The sequence below is a fragment of the Coregonus clupeaformis genome, chromosome 29 (assembly GCF_020615455.1).
Source record: "Coregonus clupeaformis isolate EN_2021a chromosome 29, ASM2061545v1, whole genome shotgun sequence".
Lineage (NCBI taxonomy): Eukaryota > Metazoa > Chordata > Actinopteri > Salmoniformes > Salmonidae > Coregonus > Coregonus clupeaformis.
Window position 1 is genome coordinate 57,625,083 of NC_059220.1, and position 23,067 is coordinate 57,648,149.

The 23,067-nt window shown below is 45.1% G+C and overlaps 1 protein-coding gene across 6 annotated transcripts in view; it reads left to right on the top strand.

Moving 5' to 3' along the window:
- The first annotated feature begins 26 nt into the window (after positions 1-26).
- Positions 27-23,067, top strand: part of kiaa0513 (KIAA0513 ortholog) — a 34,732-nt gene continuing 11,691 nt past the window's right edge. Inside the window, exons 1-12 of one of the 6 annotated variants that reach the window (XM_041890047.1) lie at positions 50-113; positions 1,284-1,398; positions 1,639-1,794; positions 6,378-6,902; positions 13,203-13,302; positions 15,040-15,113; positions 15,478-15,548; positions 15,909-16,113; positions 16,240-16,280; positions 16,490-16,571; positions 16,701-16,778; positions 17,211-17,240. In XM_041890047.1, coding sequence (XP_041745981.1) covers positions 6,499-6,902; positions 13,203-13,302; positions 15,040-15,113; positions 15,478-15,548; positions 15,909-16,113; positions 16,240-16,280; positions 16,490-16,571; positions 16,701-16,778; positions 17,211-17,240 — 1,085 coding nt within the window. In that variant the 5' untranslated portion in view covers positions 50-113; positions 1,284-1,398; positions 1,639-1,794; positions 6,378-6,498. Of the gene's footprint in view, positions 114-1,283; positions 1,399-1,638; positions 1,795-6,377; positions 6,903-13,202; positions 13,303-15,039; positions 15,114-15,477; positions 15,549-15,908; positions 16,114-16,239; positions 16,281-16,489; positions 16,572-16,700; positions 16,779-17,210; positions 17,241-23,067 lie in introns of all 6 variants that reach the window. The other 5 variants (XM_041890049.1, XM_041890053.1, XM_041890052.1 and 2 more) reach the window with 5 other exon arrangements.

Genomic DNA, 23,067 nt, shown 5'->3' on the forward strand with positions numbered 1-23,067 from the left:
CCCCACTTTATAGTCGTGCTCGATTGCGCATGCCAGTTTTGAGACTACTGAAGTGAGCAGGCTCCGACGCATACAGGGAAGACTAAACCCCTCATCAACCTGGGACATTTCATGTACGTACAGCTGTCATTTTAACAAGGAAATGTACTGTTATTATACCATATGCATTTATATAATCAATTTCTTGACTTACGCTTGTAATTTGGTGTGTTTTAGTGACAATAACAAGCCATTTACAATCTTATTTCGATTTCACACTGTAGGCCTACTAGATGTCTGTCATTCATCATCAGATTGCTAGAGATGTCAAGTGTTGTTGGCAGGCACTGGCAACCCTATATATGTTTATTGGCTGGGTAACATGGGCTATCCCGCTGAAGTGGGTGTTTTAAAAAATGGAACACTAAAGATACGAGTAAACCACCATACTGTAGCCTAACCTAATGGGTGTTGTTTACAGTATTCGATCTATTTCCTGAAAAGAGATCTAGGCTCCTTGCTTTCAAGTGTACTGAAGTAATGGTTAAATTCAGAATGAAAATATAACTTGTTTTTATGGGGGGTTTCCAGGCTACTAGGCCTACTTGGCAGTTCTTACGATCAATCATGTTGTTCTGGCAGCTTACCTTGTACACAAATATTGGCAATGAAAACAATGTAGCCTAACTGATGGGAAAGTAGCTACTACATTTTTTTCATTTGCCCCCCAAAATGATACATTGTTTCAATGCAGTGTCACTCTAACTAGCTCTATCTTTGATAAAAGTATCATTGCCATATCCGGTTGGAAATGTGTTGTTTTTATTTTACTCATGTATAAGAACTTTATTTATAGAGAGCACATTTCATACACCAGTTCAATGTACTAGCCGGAGCAGGCTGGTGTGAGTGATGAAGCTTACTCATAATAGGCTACTCATTGGTTTTGTTTGGCTTTGGGGCTGTCTTTGGTTTTATCTGGAACTGCACATGGAAGAGAACTTCCTGCTAATATTTATATGGTCATTCACACAGTGACTGTTGTCTCTTCTGGCTCCTGCTTTGCTGTTGTGTCCAAGTGGTCTAAAGAGCTTATCTTTGGTTGTGTCACCATGGTAGCTCTATTTAAGTGACCTTGTTTGATCAAAGTCATGAAGGGGAGGAGGGTTTGACTTCTTTGGGAAAACTCGTTAATAACAGAGGGATGTTGGTCTCCAGCAGGACATGTTTGTTGGGTATCATACTTGATTGATTCTTGGACAAAAATGGGAGCTTGGAAGACTGACATGTTTTCTCTGCTTCAGATTCAAGTTGTTGTGAGATGATGCACCAGAGAAACAAACAGCCATGTGAAAAGAACAATGGGCTATGTGAAATGCCAATTTTGCAAAGAAACCGAATTTTGCCTACCAAATTGGAGTGAGTAATGCATGTCCTCTTAGTCCTTTATTTCAGACAGCCTTTTTTCTCTGAACTAGCTATGTCCATGTCATGTTAGGTCAAATAATATATACAGCATCCAGCCGTAGCACTAGCAGCAAGGCATAATGAAACAAGATTCCAAACCTCCCTTATCAGTCATCAGCCTCTTCTGTCCCGCATTCCCTTCAGTGTGAAATGTTTAGTTATGCACTCAGTCAGTCTTATCTATGTTGCTAGTCCACTCCCATGGAGAGAGGGGCAGCCTACATGGACATCCAAGTGTCCAAATGCCTGTGATTAGATACGACTGAACCAGTTCACCCTCCTCTCCCAGTCCGGTGTGAGTCAGGACAGTCAGGCGTCTGGACTGGACTGCAGCCCTCCTACACTGGGGTAAGGAACATTTAGATTTTATAGCTAAGAGATTATAGGGAGGACACGTCAAGCAAGCAAGACTTCAGTTCCTGGCCTGCAGGCCATGAGATGTAATTTTAGAATGCCAGTGAGAACTGAAGGAAGAGAATCCGAAAAGGATCTCATCCACACTGAATTAACAAGATGTTTCCTCGACAGTCTATCACATATGTTGCTTGGATGATGGCTGTGGAGAGACTAGCCTACTGAATAATAGTTCCTGGGGTGAACATTACATTTCTTTTACATTTTAGTCATTTAGCAGACGCTCTTATCCAGAGCGACTTACAGTTAGTGAGTGACATTTTTCATACTGGCATATTAGTATAACATAGCTTTTATGTGTCATGCCCTCAGTGAACATTTGCAAGGGCATATTTTACATGATAACAAGACCTTATTAGGACTCAAAATAGAACAATGTCACAATTTATGTAATGACCACTTTGGATTGTTGGAAACTAGATATTAGTATGTTGACGATGAAAGAGAGGCCTAGATATACAGTGGGGAAAAAAAGTATTTAGTCAGCCACCAATTGTGCAAGTTCTCCCACTTAAAAAGATGAGAGGCCTGTAATTTTCATCATAGGTACACGTCAACTATGACAGACAAATGAGAAAAAAAAATCCAGAAAATCACATTGTAGGATTTTTAATGAATTTATTTGCTAATTATGGTGGAAAATAAGTATTTGGTCAATAACAAAAGTTTCTCAATACTTTGTTATATACCCTTTGTTGGCAATGACACAGGTCAAACGTTTTCTGTAAGTCTTCACAAGGTTTTCACACACTGTTGCTGGTATTTTGGCCCATTCCTCCATGCAGATCTCCTCTAGAGCAGTGATGTTTTGGGGCTGTCGCTGGGCAACACAGACTTTCAACTCCCTCCAAAGATTTTCTATGGGGGTTGAGATCTGGAGACTGGCTAGGCCACTCCAGGACCTTGAAATGCTTCTTACGAAGCCACTCCTTCGTTGCCCGGGCGGTGTGTTTGGGATCATTGTCATGCTGAAAGACCCAGCCACGTTTCATCTTCAATGCCCTTGCTGATGGAAGGAGGTTTTCACTCAAAATCTCACGATACATGGCCCCATTCATTCTTTCCTTTACACGGATCAGTCGTCCTGGTCCCTTTGCAGAAAAACAGCCCCAAAGCATGATGTTTCCACCCCCATGCTTCACAGTAGGTATGGTGTTCTTTGGATGCAACTCAGCATTCTTTGTCCTCCAAACACGACGAGTTGAGTTTTTACCAAAAAGTTATATTTTGGTTTCATCTGACCATATGACATTCTCCCAATCCTCTTCTGGATCATCCAAATGCACTCTAGCAAACTTCAGACGGGCCTGGACATGTACTGGCTTAAGCAGGGGGATTTGAGTCCCTGGCGGCGTAGTGTGTTACTGATGGTAGGCTTTGTTACTTTGGTCCCAGCTCTCTGCAGGTCATTCACTAGGTTCCCCCGTGTGGTTCTGGGATTTTTGCTCACCGTTCTTGTGATCATTTTGACCCCACGGGGTGAGATCTTGCGTGGAGCCCCAGATCGAGGGAGATTATCAGTGGTCTTGTATGTCTTCCATTTCCTAATAATTGCTCCCACAGTTGATTTCTTCAAAACAAGCTGCTTACCTATTGCAGATTCAGTCTTCCCAGCCTGGTGCAGGTCTACAATTTTGTTTCTGGTGTTCTTTGACAGCTCTTTGGTCTTGGCCATAGTGGAGTTTGGAGTGTGACTGTTTGAGGTTGTGGACAGGTGTCTTTTATAATGATAACAAGTTCAAACAGGTGCCATTAATACAGGTAACGAGTGGAGGACAGAGGAGCCTCTTAAAGAAGAAGTTACAGGTCTGTGAGAGCCAGAAATCTTGCTTGTTTGTAGGTGACCAAATACTTATTTTCCACCATAATTTGCAAATAAATTCATAAAAAATCCTACAATGTGATTTTCTGGATTTTTTTTCCTCATTTTGTCTGTCATAGTTGACGTGTACCTATGATGAAAATTACAGGCCTCTCTCATCTTTTTAAGTGGGAGAACTTGCACAATTGGTGGCTGACTAAATACTTTTTTTCCCCACTGTACATTTTGATAATAAAAATCAAGATGAGATGTTTTGTCTGCAATATAAAACTAGGTACCAGATCCTATCTACAGTGCATTCAGAAACTATTCAGACCCCTTGACTTTTTCCACCTTTTGTTACTTTACAGCCTTATTCTAAAATGGGTTAAATTACATTTTTTCTCTCATCAATCTACACACAATACCCCATAATGACAGAGCGAAAACAGATTTTTAGAGATGTTTGCAAATTTATATATATAAAAAAAAAATGAAATACCTTATTTACTTAAGTATTCCGACCCTTTGCAGCATTGAAGGGCCCCAAGAACACAGTGGCCTCCATCATTCTTAAATGGAAGAAGTTTGGAACAACCAAGACTCTTCCTAGAGCTGGCCACCCGGACAAACTGGGCAATCGGGGGAGAAGGGCCTTGGTCAGGGAGGTGACCAAGAACCCAATTGTTACTCTGACAGAGTTCCGGAGTTCCTCTGTGGAGATGGGAGAACCTTCTCTGCAGCACTACAACAATCAGGCCTTTATGGTAGAGTGGCCAGACGGAGGCCACTCCTCAGTAAAAGGCACATGACATTCCTCTTGGAGTTTGTAAAAAGGCACGTAAAGGACTCTCCGATCATGAGAAACAAGATTCTCTGGTCTGATGAAACCAAGATTGAACTCTTTGGCATGAATGCCAAGCATCACGTCTGGAGGAAACCTGGCACAATCCCTATGGTGAAGCATGGTGGTGGCAGCATCCTGCTGTGGGGATGTTTTTCAGCGACAGTGACTGGGAGACTAGTCAGGATCGAGGGAAAGAAGAACAGAGCAAAGTACAGAGAGATCCTTGATGAAAACCTGATCCAGAGCGCTCAGGACCTCAGACTGGGGTGAAGGTTCACCTTCCGACAGGACTGCGACCCTAAGCACACAGCCAAGACAACGAAGGAGTGGCTTCGGGACAAGTATCTGAATGTCCTTGGGCGGCCCAGCCAGAGCCTGGACTTGAACCCGATCGAACACCTCTGGAGAGACCTGAAAATAGCTGTGCAGCGAAGCTCCCCATCCAACCTGACAGAGCTTGAGAGGATCTGCAGAGAAGAATGGGAGAAACTCCCCAAATACAGGTGTGCCAAGCTTGTAGCGTCATCCCCAAGAAGACTCGAGGCTGTAATCGCTGCCAAAGGTGCTTCAACAAAATGCTGAGTAAAGGGTCTGAATACTTATGTAAATGTGATATTTCAGTTTGAATGTTTAATAAATTAGCAATGCTTCTCTCTCACGTCTCTCAAGTCATAAATCCAGTAGACCTACTTACTCAAGCTTTTCAGTAGCCCATCATCGTGATGAAAAGCCCCCCCCCCGTCCTCTATGCTCATTCCCCTGAGGGAGAGTGTGTGGGTGGTTGGGCGGGAGATGGGGACTGCGGGGCGGTTCTGCTCGGGAAGCAGAAATACTGCAGCCTGTGCACTCACCGCTGAGATTTACTGAGCTCAACTGAAGGTCTCCCCCTGCCTCGGAGGGCAGGGGGGGCTCGGTGCATAGGCCAATGGAGTAGCTGGAAGGTGATTCTGCTGTGCTGTCTCTACTGCAGTGGGAACCACAACAACAGAGAAACCTTATTTTTCTCACTCAGCTCTGCTTGCCTCGGGCCTTGTGATAAAGCCGTGAGAAAAATAAAGAGTTGTGAGATTTCACTCTTGACATAATGACGTCAGATAAGGGCTATTTTAGGTAACATCAAATGCAACATGTTCAGGCTTCAACAGCGTGGGCTGTAGTTCATTCATTTGCCATGAAAATTTGAAAGGGGATTGTGTGTGTTTAGTGTGAAAAATGGACAACATGCATGGCCACATATTTCTTTATTTTCGTACTTTTAGAAAACATTGCGGTGTGTTTATGCGTGCGTGTGCATGTTTGTTCACTAATGCTGGGTCACAGTCAAACTGTCCCAATCCTGTATTATATAAGAGTCCTCCTTATCTCAATACTATCCCCAGTTATTCAGTCAGACCAGACATCAGCCTGGGGGTTAGACTGGCAGAGCTGCCAGATCCAGGATCAGACCAGACATCAGCCTGGGGGTTAGACTGGCAGCGCTGCCAAATCCAGGATCAGACCAGACATCAGCCTGGGGGTTAGACTGGCAGCACTGCCAGATCCTGGATCAGACCAGACATCAGCCTGGGGGTTAGACTGGCAGCGCTGCCAGACCCAGGAAGAGGACAAAACTATGTTCCCCTGACAGAGAAGCAAAATGGCTTAACTTCAGAAGAAATGGCCAGAGGGCAACATTTAGATACAGAGCTTGGTAGGAGGATAGCTTCAACACTCATGGAAAACACAATATCAATCCATATCCAGACAGTCATATCAACAGCTAAACCTCATCAGTAGGCAGCATTACTGTACATCATTATATTTTCCTATTTTGTTAAAGTTGGCCTATGAGTGCTATAAGTAACAATGCCCTCACTCCTCTCTTCACAGCGTGCACTGGGTCCGTGGGCATTGAGTCCATTCTGCCACTGCGCCCCTCGTGGATGACAGAGTCTGAAGAGCCTTCTCCTGTCTACTTTAGCTCTGCCATCTCTGTTTTCTGTCCTCTACAATGGAGGGGGTAACTGTGGACAACCTCATTAACTTTGATATCCCTTCATGTTCAGACGATACAGCCCCCTTATTTGCAGGTCCTCCTAGTGGGGCGCTGCTCCACACAGACATTTTCTCCTCTGAGCCGCTGGTCCCAGAGCCTGCCTCCATGGTTCCCCTGGAGCCACTGTTGCCTGAGCCCCTGGCCCCCATGCCCAGCTCCCACCACCATTGTGGGGGAGAGGACGGGGACAGTGATGCCACAGAGTCGGCAGACAGTGAGAATGACATGGACCCACACTCCCAGCAGTGGAACTCCAGGCGCTCATCCTCCTCGTCCAATCACAGTGCAGAGGTCGGGGGAGAGGCAGCGGAGAATCAGGCGTTCATGAAGACTTACGTTGAGAAGGTGTTTCATGGAAAGTAAGAACACCCTGGATTCTCTGAATGTGGGGTGGTGTGGGTCTCCCTGAGGGACTGTACAGTATGTGTAGCTAGAATGAACTATTTTACAGTGGTACTTAAACATGGTAAAGGTCTTTTATGAGTGTGTATTATGAGTGTACTGTACTGAACAAAAATATAAACGCAACATGTAAAGAGTTGGACCCATGTTTCATGAGCTGAAATAAAAGATCCCAGAAATGTTCCATATGCACAAAAAGCTTATTTCTCTAAAATGTTGTGCACAAATGTGTTTGCCAAGGTAATCATCCACCTGACAGGTGTGGCATATCAAGAAGCTGATTAAACAGAATGATCTTTACACAGGTGCACCTCGTGCTGGGACAATAAAAGGCCACTCTAAAATGTGCAGTTTTGTCACACAACACAATGCCACAGATGTCTCAAATTTTTAGGGAGCGTGCAATTGGCATGCTGACTGCAGGAATGTCCACCAGACTGTTTCCAGAGAATTTAATGTTTTTTTCTCTACCATAAGCCGCCTCCAACGTTGTTTTAGACAATTTGGCAGTGTGTCGAACCCACCTCACAACCGCAGACTACGTGTGTGGCGTTGTATGGGCGAGCGGTTTGCTAAAGTCAACGTTGTGAACAGAGTGTCCCGTTGTGGCGGTGAGGTTATGGTATGGGCAGGCATAAGCTACGGACAACGAACAAAATTGTCACACTCTGGCTCCAAGGACTGTGTGTTAGAGCCAGGGTGTATTTCATTTGGTGGTGTTGGGTTGGGTGAGTTTCATTTGTTTGTGTTTTTGGTGATTGGTTAATGACTCCCAATCGGAGGTAACGAGTGTCAGCTGTCGGCTCGTTATCTCTGATTGGGAGCCAATATATTCTGTGTGGTTTCTCCTGTGTTTTGTGGGTTATTGTTCCAAGTTCAGTATATTGTCACTGTAGGACTTCACTATCGTCTTTTGTTGTTTTTCGTGGTTGCTTTATAAATAAAGTCATCATGTTCACTCCACGCGCTGCGTATTGGTCCGCTCCTTCCGACGATCGTGACAGAATAACCCACCATAAAGGAACTAAAGCAGCGCGTCCCAGGAACAAAGGGTCTGGACATGGAAGGAACTGGTGGAAGGTAAAGGGTCCTGGACTTGGGAGGAGATCCTCGATGGGATGGATCGCCGTCCTTGGAGCGAGACGGTGGAGAGGCGACGGCGAGAGGAGCAACGGCATCAGCAGGGCCATCATCGTCGGAAGGACGAGAGGCAACCCCAAGAAATTTTTGGGGGGGGGCACATGGCTTGGGCGACGGAGCAGCAGGAGGCTGCCACAAGGCAGAGTCAGAGGGCTGCCAGGTTAAGGGGGGCTGACGGAGGCAGAGAAGGGACGGATTCAGTGGGCTACCAGGTCAAGGGGGCTACTGGGTAAAGCAGGGAAGGAAGGTGTTGAGGCACGGCGTGAGGTACTGGGGTGTGTAACCAGTTCGGTCCGGCCCGTTCCTAGTCCCGAGGTGCAGCCAGTAGTGTGTGTTCCCGTACGGTACGGCCTGTTCCGGTCCCTCGCACTAAGTGTAAGGTGCGCGTCGCCAGCCCGGTTCGGCCTGTTCCTGCCATACGCACCAAGTATGCGGTGCGCGTCGCCAGCTCAGCCCGGCCTGTTCCTACTCCACGCACCAGGGATACGGTGCGCTCGCCAGCCCAGCCCGGCCTGTTCCTACTCCACGCACCAGGGATACGGTGCGCTTTCGCCAGCCCAGCCCGGCCTGTTCCTACTCCACGCACCAGGGATACGGTGCGCTCGCCAGCCCGGCCCGGCCTGTTCCGGCCACTCGCACCAGGGATACGGTGCGCGTCGCCAGCCCCGCCCGGCCTGTTCCTGCTCTCCGCACTAGGCGTGAGGTGAGTCCCCAGGGTCCAGCATGCCCTGTTCCGGCTCCCCGCACTAGGCGTTATGGGAGTCCCCAGGGTCCAGCATGCCCTGTTCCGACTCCCCCGCACTAGCCCTGAGATGCGTGTCCTCAGCCCGGTACCTCCTGTTCCGGCACCACGCATCAGGCCTACGGTGCGTCCCCAGGGTCCAGCATGCCCTGTTGCTTCTCCCCGCACTAGCCCTGAGATGCGTGTCCTCAGCCCGGTACCTCCTGTTCCGGCACCACGCACCAGGCCTACGATGCGCCTCAGACGGCCAGAGTCTGCCGTCTGCCCAACGGGGCCTGAACTGTCCGTCTGCCCAACGCCGTCTGAACTGCCCGTCTGCCCAACGCCGTCAGAGCCTTCCGCCAGACAGGATCAGCCAGAGCCTTCCGCCAGACAGGATCAGCCAGAGCCTTCCGCCAGACAGGATCAGCCAGAGCCTTCCGCCAGACAGGATCAGCCAGAGCCTTCTGCCAGACAGGATCAGCCAGAGCCTTCTGCCAGACAGGATCAGCCAGATCCGTCAGTCGGCCATGAGCAGCCAGATCCGTCAGCCAGCCATGAGCAGCCAGATCCGTCAGCCAGCCATGAGCAGCCAGATCCGTCAGCCAGCCATGAGCCAGCCAGCCAGGATCCGCCATTTAGTCAGGTGCTGCCCCTTAGCTCGGTGTTGCTCCTTATCCTGGTGCTGTCCCTTATCCTGGTGCTGCCCCGTAGTCCGGTACTGCCCCTTAGTCCGATGCTGCCCCTTAGTCCGGTGTTGCCCCTTAGTCCAGGTGGGGTTAGTTGGAGGGTGGTCATTGGGAGGAGGCTACCGAAGCAGGTTGTGACTGCGGTGGGGTGGGGATCACGACCGGGGCCAGAGCCGCCACCGGGGACAGACGCCCACCCAGACCCTCCCTAGACTGGTATGCTGGTGCGCCCGGAGTGCGCACCTTTAGGGGGGGGTACTGTCACACTCTGGCTCCAAGGACTGTGTGTTAGAGCCAGGGTGTATTTCATTTGGTGGTGTTGGGTTGGGTGAGTTTCATTTGTTTGTGTTTTTGGTGATTGGTTAATGACTCCCAATCGGAGGTAACGAGTGTCAGCTGTCGGCTCGTTATCTCTGATTGGGAGCCATATATATTCTGTGTGGTTTCTCCTGTGTTTTGTGGGTTATTGTTCCAAGTTCAGTATATTGTCACTGTAGGACTTCACTATCGTCTTTTGTTGTTTTTCGTGGTTGCTTTATAAATAAAGTCATCATGTTCACTCCACGCGCTGCGTATTGGTCCGCTCCTTCCGACGATCGTGACAAAAATAGCATTTTATCGATGGCAATTTGAATGCAGAGATACCGTGACGAGATCCTGAGGCCCATTTGTTGTGCCATTCATCCGCCACCATCACCTCATGTTTCAGCATGATAATGCAAGGATCTGTACACAATTCCTGTAATTCCAGTTCTTCCATGGCCTGCATACTCACCAGACATGTCACCCATTGAGCATGTTTGGGATGCTCTGGATTGACGTGTCCGACAGCGTGTTCCAGTTCCCGCCAATATCCAGCAACTTCGCACAGCCATTGAAGAGGAGTGGGACAACATTCCACAGGCCACAATCAACAGCCTGATGAACTCTATGTGAACAATATGTCACGCTGCATGAGGCGAAATGTGGTCACCCACCAGATACTGACAGGTTTTCTGATCCACGTCCCTACCTTTAAAAAAAAAAGAAAGTACACTACCTGACCCAAAGTATGTAGACACCTGCTTGTCGAACATCTCATTCCAAAAAATAATGGGCATTAATATGGAGTTGGTCCCCCCTTTGCTACTATAACAGCTTCCACTCTTGTGGGAAGGCTTTCCACTAGATGTTGGAACATTGCTGCGGGGACTTGCTTTCATTTAGCCACAAGCATTAGTGAGGTCGGGCACTGATGTTGGGCGATTAGGCCTGGCTCGCAGTTGATGTTCCAATTCATCCCAAAGGTGTTCGATGGGGTTGAGGTCAGGGCTCTGTGCAGGCAAGTCAAGTTCTTCCACACCGATCTTGACAAACCATTTCTGTATGGACCTCGCTTTGTGCACGGGGCATTGTCATGCTGAAACAGGAAAGGGCCTTCCCCAAACTGTTGCCACAAAGTTGGAAGCACAGAATCCTCTAGAATGTAATTGTATGCTGTAGCGTTAAGATTTCCCAGATTTGTCCGTTGGACTGCCAAATGGTGAAGCGTAATTCATCACTCCAGAGAATGTGTTTCCACTACAGCCGACGCTTGGCATTGCACATGGTGATCTTAGGCTTGTGTGCGGCTGCTCGGCCATGGAAACCCATTTCATGAAGCTCCCGACGAACAGTTCTTGTGCTGATGTTGCTTCCAGAGGCGGTCCCGTTCTGTGAACTTGTGTGGCCTACGACTTTGCGGCTGAGCCGTTGTTGGGCCTAGACGTTTCCACTTCACAATAACAGCACTTACAGTTGAATGGGGCAGCTCTAGCAGGACAGAAATTGATGAACTGACTTGTTGGAAAGGTGGCATCCTATGATGGTGCCACGTTACTGAGCTCTTCAGTAAGGCCATTCTACCGCCAATGTTTCTCTATGGAGATTGCATGGCTATGTGGTTGATTTTATACACCGGTCAGCAACGGGTGTGGCTGAACTAGCCGAATCCACTAATTTGAAGGGATGTCCACATACGTTTGTATTCAGACCCCTTCCCTTTTTCCACATTTTGTTATGTTACAGCCTTATTCTAAAATTGATTAAATAAAAAATGTTCCTCATCAATCGACACACAATACCCCATAATGACAAAGCGAAAACAGGTTTTTCAGAAATGTGTGCACATTTATTAAAATTAAAAACAGAAAACTAAATTTACATAAGTACTCAGACCCTTTGTTATGAGACTCGGAATTGAGCTCAGATGCATCTTGTTTCCATTGATCATCCTTGAGATGTTTCTACAACTTGATTGGAGTCCACCTGTGATAAATTCAATTGATTGGACATGATTTGGAAAGGAACACACCTGCCTATATAAGGTCCCACAGTTGACAGTGCATGTCAGAGCAAAAACCAAGCCATGAGGTCGAAGGAATTGTCCGTAGAGCGCCGAGACAGGATTGTGTCGAGGCACAGGTCTGGGGAAGGGTACCAAAACATTTCTGCAGCATTGAAGGTCCCCAAGAACACAGTGGCCGAGCAATCGGGGGAGAAGGGCCTTGGTCAGGGAGGTGACCAAGGACCCGATGGTCACTTCTGACAGAGCTCCAGAGTTCCTTTGTGGAGATGGGAGAACCTTCCAGAAGGACAACCATCTCTGCAGCACTCCACCAATCAGGCCTTTATGATAGAGTGGCCACACGAAAGCCGCTCCTCAGTAAAAGGCACATGGCAGCCCACTTGGAGTTTGCCAAAAGGCACGTAAAGGACTCTCAGACCATGAGAAACAAGATTCTCTGGTCTGATGAAACCAAGATTGAACTCTTTGGCCTGAATGCTAAGCGTCACGTCTGGAGGAAACCTGGCACAATCCCTATGGTGAAGCATGGTGGTGGCAGCATCATGCTGTGGGGATGTTTTTCAGCTGCAGGGACTGGGAGACTAGTCAGGATCGAGGCAACGATGAACGGAGCAAAGTACAGAGAGATCCTTGAAGAAAACCTGCTCCAGCGCGCTCAGGACCTCAGACTGGGGTGGAGGTTCACCTTCCAACAGGACAACGACCCTAAGCACACAGCCAAGACAACGCAGGAGTGGCTTCGGGACAAGTCTCAGAATGTCCTTGAGTGGCCCAGCCAGAGCCCGGACTTGAATCCGATCAAACATTTCTTGAGAGACCAGAAAATAGCTGTGCAGCAACGCTCCCCATCCTGCCTGACCAGAGCTTGAGAGGATCTGCAGAGAAGAATGGGAGAAACTCCCCAAATACAGGTGTGCCAAGCTTGTAGCGTCATACCCAAGAAGACTCGAGGCTGTAATCGCTGCCAAAGGTGCTTCAACAAAGTACTGAGTAAAGGGTCTGAATACTTATGTAAATGTCAAATGTACGTTTTTTTTTTTTTTTTCATTTGCAAAAAAATCTAAAAACCTGTTTTTGCTTTGTCATTATGGGGTATTGTGTGTAGATTTATGAGGGGAAAAATGTAATCCATTTATAATAAGGCTGTAATGTAACAAAATGTGGGGGAAAACCCAAGGGGTCTGAATACTTTCCGAATGCAAATCTGTATTCCCAGTCATGTGAAATCCATAGATTAGGGCCTCATTAATTTATTTCAATTGACTGATTTCCTTATATGAACTGTGAAATCTTTGAAATTGTTGCATGTTGCGTTTTATATTTTATTTCAGTCACAGTGAGTCTGTTTAAGGTCGGTCTGTATGAACCTCTTTTCTCTCAGGGAGGACTTTGACCAGGAGGAGAAGGCTCGCTTTGGGGAGCTGTGTAGTGGAGAAAATGGCAAGGGCAGGGAGTGGTTTGCCAGATACGTCAGTGCACAGGTAAGTTCCAGTATGTAAGCACAGAGATATGTACACTACCGTTAAAAAGTTTGGGGTCACTTAGAAATGTCCTTGTTTTCCATGAAAACATACATGAAATGAGTTTGAATAGGAAATATAGCTAAATGAATAGGAAATGTAGTCATTGACAAGGTTAGAAATAATTATTTTTAATTGAAATAATAATTGTGTCCTTCAAACTTTGCTTTCATCAAAGAATCCTCCATTTGCAGCAATTACAGACTTGCAGACTTTTGCCATTCTAGTAATCTGAAGAGATTTCACCCCATGCTTCCTGAAGCACCTCCCACAAGTTGGATTGGCTTGATGAGCACTTCTTACGTACCATACGGTCAAGCTGCTCCCACAACAGCTCAATAGGGTTGAGATCCGGTGACTGTGTTGGCCACTCCATTATAGACAGAATACTGCTTCTTCCCTAAATAGTTATTGCATAGTTTGGAGCTGTGCTTTGGGTCATTGTCCTGTTGTAGGAGGAAATTGGCTCCAATCAAGCGCCGTCCACAGGGTATGGCATGGCGTTGCAAAATGGAGTGATAGCCTTCCTTCTTCAAGATCCCTTTTACCCTGTACAAATCTCCCACTTTACCACCACCAAAGCACCCCCGACCATCACATTGCCTCCACCATGCTTGACAGATGGCATCAAGCACTCCTCCAGCATCTTTTCATTTGGTCTGCGTCTCACAAATGTTCTTCTTTGTGATCCGAACACCTCAAACTTCGATTTGTCTTTCCATAACACTTTTTTCCAATCTTCCTCTGTCCAGTGTCTGTGTTATTTTGCCCATCTTAATCTTTTCCTTTTATTGGCCAGTCTGAGATATGGCTTTTTCTTTGCAACTCTGCCTAGAAGGTCAGCATCCTGGAGTCGCCTCTTCACTGTTGACATTGAGACTGGTGTTTTGCGGGTACTATTTAATGAAGCTGCCAGTTGATGACCTGTGAGGCATCTGTTTCTCAAACTAGACACTCTAATGTATTTGTCCTCTTGCTCAGTTGTGCACCGGGGCCTCCCACTCCTCTTTCTATTCTAGTTAGAGCCAGTTTGCGCTGTTCTGTGAAGGGAGGAGTACACAGCATTGTACGAGATCTTCAGTTTCTTGGCAATTTCTCGCATGGAATAGCCTTCATTACTCAGAACAAGAATAGACTGATGAGTTTCAGAAGAAACTTATTTGTTTCTGGCCATTTTGAGCCTGTAATCGAACCCACAATTGCTGATGCTCCAGATACTCAACTAGTCTCAAGAAGGCCAGTTTTATTGCTTCTTTAATCAGCACAACAGTTTTCAGCTGTGCTAACATAATTGCAAAAGGGTTTTCTAATGATCAATTAGCCTTTTCAAATGATAAACTTGGATTAGCAAACACAACGTGCCATTGGAACACAGGACTGATGGTTGCTGATAATGGGCCTTTGTACGCCTATGTAGATATTCCATTAAAAATCAGCCGTTTCCAGCTACAATAGCCATTTACAACATTAACAATGTCTACACTGTATTTCTGATCAATTTGATGTTATTTTAATGGACAAAAAAATTGCTTTTCTTTCGAGAACAATTACATTTCTAAGTGACCCCAAACTTTTGAACGGTAGTGTATGTCTCTGTACATAGACACACAGTAATGGCACAGTTATCAGCACAGCTTCGCTGCTCGCGCTACATATTTTAGTTTTATGGTAACTAAACACACAAGGTTTTCTTTGCAGCGCTGCAACTCCAAGTGTGTGAGTGAAGCGACATTCTACAGGCTGGTGCAGTCTTTTGCGGTTGTTCTTTTCGAGTAAGTCTGACTCCCTCTTTCACTTCAACTGTTTTAATGTTTTGCAAGGTGCATATTTTTTTCCCTGATTTGATTTATTTGTGTTGGAGACTTCAAGTATAAGCCCAAAGTGCTCTACACCTAGATTGTTGATGGGTTTTACACAAAAGAGTTTGTAAAGACAAAACAACTTCCAGGCTCGGCTCTCCATCTCAGGAGAACAATATGTGAACACGTTTGTTTGTGTGTGTGGTCAAGTACGTATGGGTGTTGTGTACAAAGCTCTTTGTCTAGACCTAAGTCACACATGAGGGAATGGATGTATTTCATTGTACAATATTATTTGCACAATCATATCCCCATTACATAACTGTGTGTGTTGCAGGTGCTATCAGATGGATGACTACAGTCCAGCTAAAAACCTCATGACCATGTGTTTCACTTACTACCACACTGGTGAGATGTGTACCTGCTTAGAACCACAAATGAGACATATTCTCCCCTCTCTTAATGGCCTCCTCCCAGTTTCCCAACATTAATGGGGAGGGGTCAACGTTCAGGGTTGTACCCTATGTGGTTGCAACATAACCACGGAGTCAGTTTAAGCTTACTGTACATACTATTGATGTGTGCATCTCTGCATGTGTAGATTATGAGAATGTATGTGCTATTACAATGCTATTACTATGCTATTACTATGCTATTACTATGCTATGAATGTGCTATTAGGGTCTATGCAGTAACTATTCACCCTCAATAGGAAACATGATTAGGGCATGGTGGTGTATAGTAAAAGGATCCTTCCCTGCACCATAGGTAAGTCCCAGCTGTCCCCCACTGAGCTGCTGCAGCAGCCGCCTTTAGCCATGGACTCCTACCTGAATAAGGCGAACTCCTGGCTGTCTGGCAAGAAGGACGCAGCCGAGCGGCTCCTGAAGAACTCCTCTGCTGCCAAGACGGACGTCAAAGGCTTCTTTGGAGGCCTGGAGAGCAAGTTGAGGGCGTCCGCTCGAAAGAATGAGTGAGATGTATTCCTGTTAATAACAAATCAATAATGATTTGTAAACACCAATCAATAATGTTTCTTCTAAGCACTGTTTTAGACAGTTTATTTACCTACTTTTCCTCCCAACTCTTTTCTACCCAGGGAGGCAGAGAGTCCAGTCGAGGTAAAGCTCAAATCACCAGGTACGTCAATCTCATCTCTTGTTGATTGTAGGGTAGATGCCCATAAAGAGTTTAAGATTCAAGCCAGTCAGTTCCTGTGTGATTTATAACTCACTTCATGTCCTTACATGTTCTTATAACCTACCTGCCAACTGGAAAAACTACACCTTTCTTGCCTCATAAAGTATGGGTTGCCTTTATCAGTCGCTCTCTCTGCCTATCCTCTACAGTGTCCTCCGTGCCTCCAGAGAAGAAGAAAGTGGAGAACGAGAAGGTGTACCTGTACACACACCTGAAACAGCAACCCATCTGGTATGAGATGGGTGTTCATTTACAGAGATGTTTATAGATGATTTAAAATCCACACATTAACAATGAGGTAGTGAATTATTGTCCTACATGGTTGGTGTTATAGCTGTGTTGTGGTGTCTCTGGTGACAGGCATACATTGAGGTTTTGGAACGCAGCGTTCTTTGATGCAGTCCACTGTGAGAGGAAGAAGAGGTCACCTACCACCAGGTGAGAGACTGATGTACCTGCAGGGGAGATGAAAGATGATACGGCTGTTATATCACAAAACTGGGATGTTACTGTAAAGCTCCTCTTACAGCATGTGTAGTGAGAACAGAGGATAAAATGGGAGTGTGTAAGAGTGTGCAGTAGATGGATAGATTGATTGAAATATGCGTGAACGTGGGGTGTATTTTCAAGAGGTGGGAGGTTTGTCTCTTTGTTTGTGAGCACTTGTCTTGTCTGTGTGTATAAATGAGGGGTATGGGAATGTAATGTGAGTTTCAACACAAATGAGGTATTCAAATAAGTCTCACTGTATACCTGTCTGTAGTTTGTTGAGCTCCTGACTGTTGCCACCAGTTTCTTCTCTAAGCTCTTGTTCTCAACCTTTGCATGTGTCTTTAACCCTTTGTCTCCTTGTGCCTTGCTGCCGGGCAGGGGGACGGATGAGGAGGAGAAAGAGGAGAGGTCTGTCCTATCTGTCTGCTCCCCCTAACACTGGTAGACCGAGAGGTAGAGAAATAGGGAGGGAAAGCGAGGAACAAGGGAAAGAGAGGGAAGAGGGGAAAGAGAGAGGATGAATAAAGGGATGAACCGAGAAAGGAACAGATGGATGCTCAACATTGTGACTTAGAGTGAGAGAGTTGAAAATCTTGAAAGAGCCGTAGGCGTAATTTGCACTGTTCAGGATGTGCTTCACTGAGCAGAACAGGGTAAGGGCAGATCCTTGTACTGTAGTTCAATAATAGGCTCAGCATTGGAGCAGTAGGATAGATTCTGTCGTATTAACTCGTCCTCTAATATCTGCATGAACCTATCCTCTCACTCACTGTATCCACTGTGCCTCAGTCATAGCTCAAAGCCGTCTATTTTAGACAACTAATTAAGTGTGTTTCTCTTGTTAATAGAAATGTATGTTGATTGCATACAATTTTCCTCATTTTGATCATGGTACGGGCATTACTTGTCATAAGTGCCACAAAGCTTACTGCTTGCTTGTCGAGCATCAGAAAGGCATGCATTTACTTATGCAATTCTTGTTTGTTTGTTTGGTTGTTGTTATTTCTGTTTGTTTGGGTTTATTTCAGGATTAATACATTTGCCTCGAGCATGAAGCAGGGTTTTAAAAGAGTTGTTAGGTTCATGATGGCGAGAGGTTTACAGTATTCACAGCAGTCTCTAGGTATTCTGTTTTCACAGATGATTGCATGCTGACATGTTCACTCTTATCTACAGCATGAGGGGGGTTCTCTTTAGTAGGGCCTGTTGCATGTGACATGTTTTCTCTCTCTAGACCAGTGCATGTTAAGCCTAGCACTTTATAATAACTCCATGTAATAAAGCATTTATAATGGATTAATAAATAGATTATTAATCATTTATAAGTCATTACTCCCACATTTGTACATGTTAGTAACCTAGTTAATTATTCACACATTTTCTAAACTTGTAAAGTATTTAATAAAGATTCCTAAAATCATTAATAAGATTTTTAATATAGGTCCTTTATAAACCATTTACTAATAATTAGTTAAGTATTTTTGCATGGCCTCTAAAGGTTGGGCTATTTATACTTTATAAATGTTTTGAGTGACCAGTGTAATTTCTGTAAAAAGATGGACATACCATTGGTAGACATTCCATTAGTACCTGATGCTCCTTAAGGTCTCAAAATGGCCCCTAGAACATACACTACATGGCCAACAGTATGTGGACACCTCGTCAAATATCTCATTCCAAAATCATGGGCATTAATATGGAGTTGGTTACGCCTTTGCTGCTCTAACAGCCTCCACTCTTCTGGGAAGGCTTTCCACTAGATATTGGAACATTGCTATGGGGACTTGCTTCCATTCAATCACGAGCATTAGTGAGGTCGGGCACTGATGTTGGGCGATTAGGCCTGGCTCGCAGTCGGCGTTCCAATTCATCACAAAGGTGTTCGATGAGGTTGAGGTCAGGGCTCTGTGCAGGCCAGTGAAGTTCTTCCGCACCGATCTCGACAAACCATTTCTATATGAACCTCTCTTTCATGTTTAATTTTTTGGCATTAAACAGTCTGTACCTCCATTAATCTTTTCAACTGGTACTGGGGGACCTTCAGATGAGTCTTGTGAGGCCTGTGGGCGTCCTATAGCAAAAGAACCGACATGTTTGTGAGAGTCTCACCTTTGCACAGAGTTAAGTATTAGTGTGTAGCCCAAACGGTTCGGACGCTACTGTCGTGACGTGACTTACTTTAATGTATGACTGTTATTTATCGAATTACCTAACTATGTTTAATTGTCACTCAATTAAATTATCATGTAACAATTAACTCATGAGGAATTTGGGGCACCACGGAATAAGTTGTTTAACGAGTTACCATCTCCCGAATTAAGCTCTTAGAAGATATATGTTATATATATCGATAAGTCACTTATTAAATAATTACCTCTTATCAGTCTCATTCTGAACGTTGCATAATCCTTGAACCTGCAAGAACCCTAACCTTATTGATGAATCAGCAATACACAAATTGGCTTAATTATTTATTTACTAACTAACTAAATAATAACACAATACAAACACACAGGTTATTGATTACTAATGTAATACAATGAAAACAGGTCCGTAGTGGACTGGACTAACATTAGCATGAATGCTTGGGTAGTGGAGGAGTCAGAATGGAAGGGAGAGACAGAGATTCAAACTATCATAGTTACTTTGGTGACTATGCTCACAGTAATCATAATACTTATGCAGCCTAATAACGCTAATTCAGTTTAGAAATGCAACATGTATTTACGTGTAGCTGTCCTCGAGAGTTGAGTTGATGTAGGACTCTGGTTTGCCCACCAGAGGTCCCAATGTCCTTGGTAGAGTTTCTGGTCGTAGTAGTGGTTAGAATGGATACTTCAGATGTACCAGCGGTTGTCTGAGAGGGATTGTCCTCTATCTCGTGTCTTGAGTGAAAGTTCTCTAGACGACTATACAGTCGTGGTCAAAAGTTTATACTAATACTAATTTTCACAAAGTCTGCTACTCAGTTTTGTCCCTCTTTGCCATGAAAATGAACTTAATCCCCAAAAAATATTTCCACTGCATTTCAGCCCTGCCACAAAAGGACTACCTGCCATCATGTCAGTGATTCTCTCGTTAACACAGGTGAGAGTGTTGACGAGGACAAGGCTGGAGATCACTCTGTCATGCTGATTAAGTTAGAATAACAGACTGGAAGCTTTAAAAGGAGGGTGGTGCTTGAAATCATTGTTCTTCCTCTGTTAACCATGGTTACCTGCAAGGAAACACGTGCCATCATCATTGCTTTGCACAAAAAGGGCTTCACAGGCAAGGATATTGCTGCTAGTAAGATTGCGCCTAAATAAACCATTTATTGGATCATCAAGAACTTCAAGGAGAGAGGTTCAATTGTTGTGAAGAAGGCATCAGGGCGCCCAAGATAGTCCAGCCAGCGCCAGGACCGTCTCCTAAAGTTGATTCAGCTGCGGGATCGGGGCACCACCAGTGCAGAGTTTGCTCAGGAATGGCAGCAGGCAGGTGTGAGTGCATCTGCACGCACAGTGAGGCGAAGACTTTTGGAGGATGGCCTGGTGTCATGAAGGGCAGCAAAGAAGCCACTTCTCTCCAGGAAAAACATCAGGGACAGACTGATATTCTGCAAAAGGTACAGGGATTGAACTGTTGAGGACTGGGGTAAAGTCATTTTCTCTGATGAATCCCCTCTCCGATTGTTTGGGGCATCCGTAAAAAAGCTTGTCCGGAGAAGACAAGGTGAGCGCTACCATCAGTCCTGTGTCATGCGAACAGTAAAGCATCCTGGGACCATTCATGTGTGGGGTTGCTTCTCAGCCAAGGGAGTGGGCTCACTCACAATTTTGCCTAAGAACACAGCCATGAGTAAAGAATGGTACCAACACATCCTCCGAGAGCAACTTCTCCCAACCATCCAAGAACAGTTTGGTGACGACCAATGCCTTTTCCAGCATGATGGAGCACCTTGCCATAAGGCAAAAGTGATAACTAAGTGGCTCGGGGAACAAAACATTGAAATGTTGGGTCCATGGCCAGGAAACTCCCCAGACCTTAATCCCATTGAGAACTTGTGATCGATCCTCAAGAGGCAGGTGGACAAACAAAACCCCACAAATTCTGACAAACTCCAAGCATTGATTATGCAAGAATGGGCTGCCATCAGTCAGGATGTGGCCCAGAAGTTAATTGACAGCATGCCAGGGCGGATTGCAGAGGTCTTGAAAAAGAAGGGTCAGCACTGCAAATATTGACTCTTTGCATAAACTTAATGTAATTGTCAATAAAAGCCTTTGACACTTATGGAATGCTTGTAATTATACTTCAGTATACCATAGTAACATTTGACAAAAATATCTCATAACACTGAAGCAGCGAACTTTGTGAAGACCAATACTTGTGTCATTCTCAAATCTTTTAACCATGACTGTACATGCCAGCTCCTTCACCTCGTGTAGAGGTTGAGAGTTTCAGAGTTTCTCCATTTCAAACGTGTGGACTAAAGTCTCACGTTTTCTGGTCTTTCTGGTCTTGTAGAAAGTCAACCATTTGCAACGTTTAGCTCACGCTTCACGTCTGCTGGTCTGTAGCATTTCAACCATTTTAAGCCGTGGGGCTTGCTGGTATGGTAGAAATTCAACCATTTGCAACGTTTAGCTCACACTTCACGTCTGCTGGTCTGTAGAGTTTCAACCATTTTAAGCCGTGGGGCTTGCTGGTCTGGTAGAAATTCAACCATTTGCAATGTTTAGCTCACGCTTCACGTCTGCTGGTCTGTAGCGTTTCAGCCATTTTAAGCCTTGGGGCTTGCTGGTCTGGTAGAAATTCAACCATTTGCAACGTTTAGCTCACGCTTCACGTCTGCTAGTCTAAAGGTTGATTTGTTTTTCAAGGCTTTTTATGCACTCGGGGTAAAAGGGGCATTCTATCATGTTTACACGATCTCTGATGTCACTCGGGGTGTGGCTAGGCACTGCATAGTTTATATGAAAAACTATTATCTCATTAGAAGACTAAAATCACATTCCTATCTTCACCAAAATACTCTCATACTTAATCATATATTTTATACAACATTTACAGTTGAAGTCGGAAGTTTAAACCTTAGCCAAATACATTTAAACTCAGTTTTTCCACAATTCCTGACATTTAATCCTAGTAGAAATTCCCTGTCTTAGGTCAGTTAGGATCACCACTTTATTTTAAGAATGTGAAATGTCAGAATAATAGTAGAGAGAATGATTTATTTCAGCTTTTATTTCTTTCATCACATTCCCAGTGGGTCAGAAGTTTACATACACTCAATTAGTATTTGGTAGCATTGCCTTTAAATTGTTTAACTTGGGTCAAATGTTTCGGGTAGCCTTCCACAAGCTTCCCACAATAAGTTGAGTGAATTTTGGCCCATTCCTCCTGACAGAGCTGGTGTAACTCAGTCAGGTTTGTAGGCCTCCTTGCTCGCACACGCTTTTTCAGTTCTGCCCACACATTTTCTATAGGATTGAGGTCAGGGCTTTGTGATGGCCACTCCAATACCTTGACTTTGTTGTCCTTAAGCCATTTTGCCACAACTTTGGAAGTATGCTTGGGGTCATTGTCCATTTGGAAGACCCATTTGCGACCAAGCTTTAACTTCCTGACTGATGTCTTGAGATGTTGCTTCAATATATCCACATAATTTTCCTTCCTCATGATGCCATCTATTTTGTGAAGTGCACCAGTCCCTCCAGCAGCAAAGCACCCCCACAGCATGATGCTGCCACCCCCGTGCTTCACGGTTGGGATGGTGTTCTTCGGCTTGCAAGCCTTCCCCTTTTTCCTCCAAACATAACAATGGTCATTATGTTTCCTCCAGCATCTTCACAAGGTCCTTTGCTGTTGTTCTGGGATTGATTTGCACTTTTCGCACCAAAGTACGTTAATCTCTAGGAGACAGAACGCGTCTCCTTTCTGAGCGGTATGACGGATGCGTGGTCCCATGGTTTTTATACTTGCGTACTATTGTTTGTACAGATGAACGTGGTACCTTCAGGCATTTGGAAATTGCTCCCAAGAATGAACCAGACTTGTGGAGGTCTACAATTTTTTTCTGAGGTCTTGGCTGATTTCTTTTGATTTTCCCATGATGTCAAGCAAAGAGGCACTGAGTTTGATGGTAGGCCTTGAAATGCATCCACAGGTACACCGCCAATTGACTCAAATGATGTCAATTAGCCTATCAGAAGCTTCTAAAGCCATGACATCATTTTCTGGAATTTTCCAA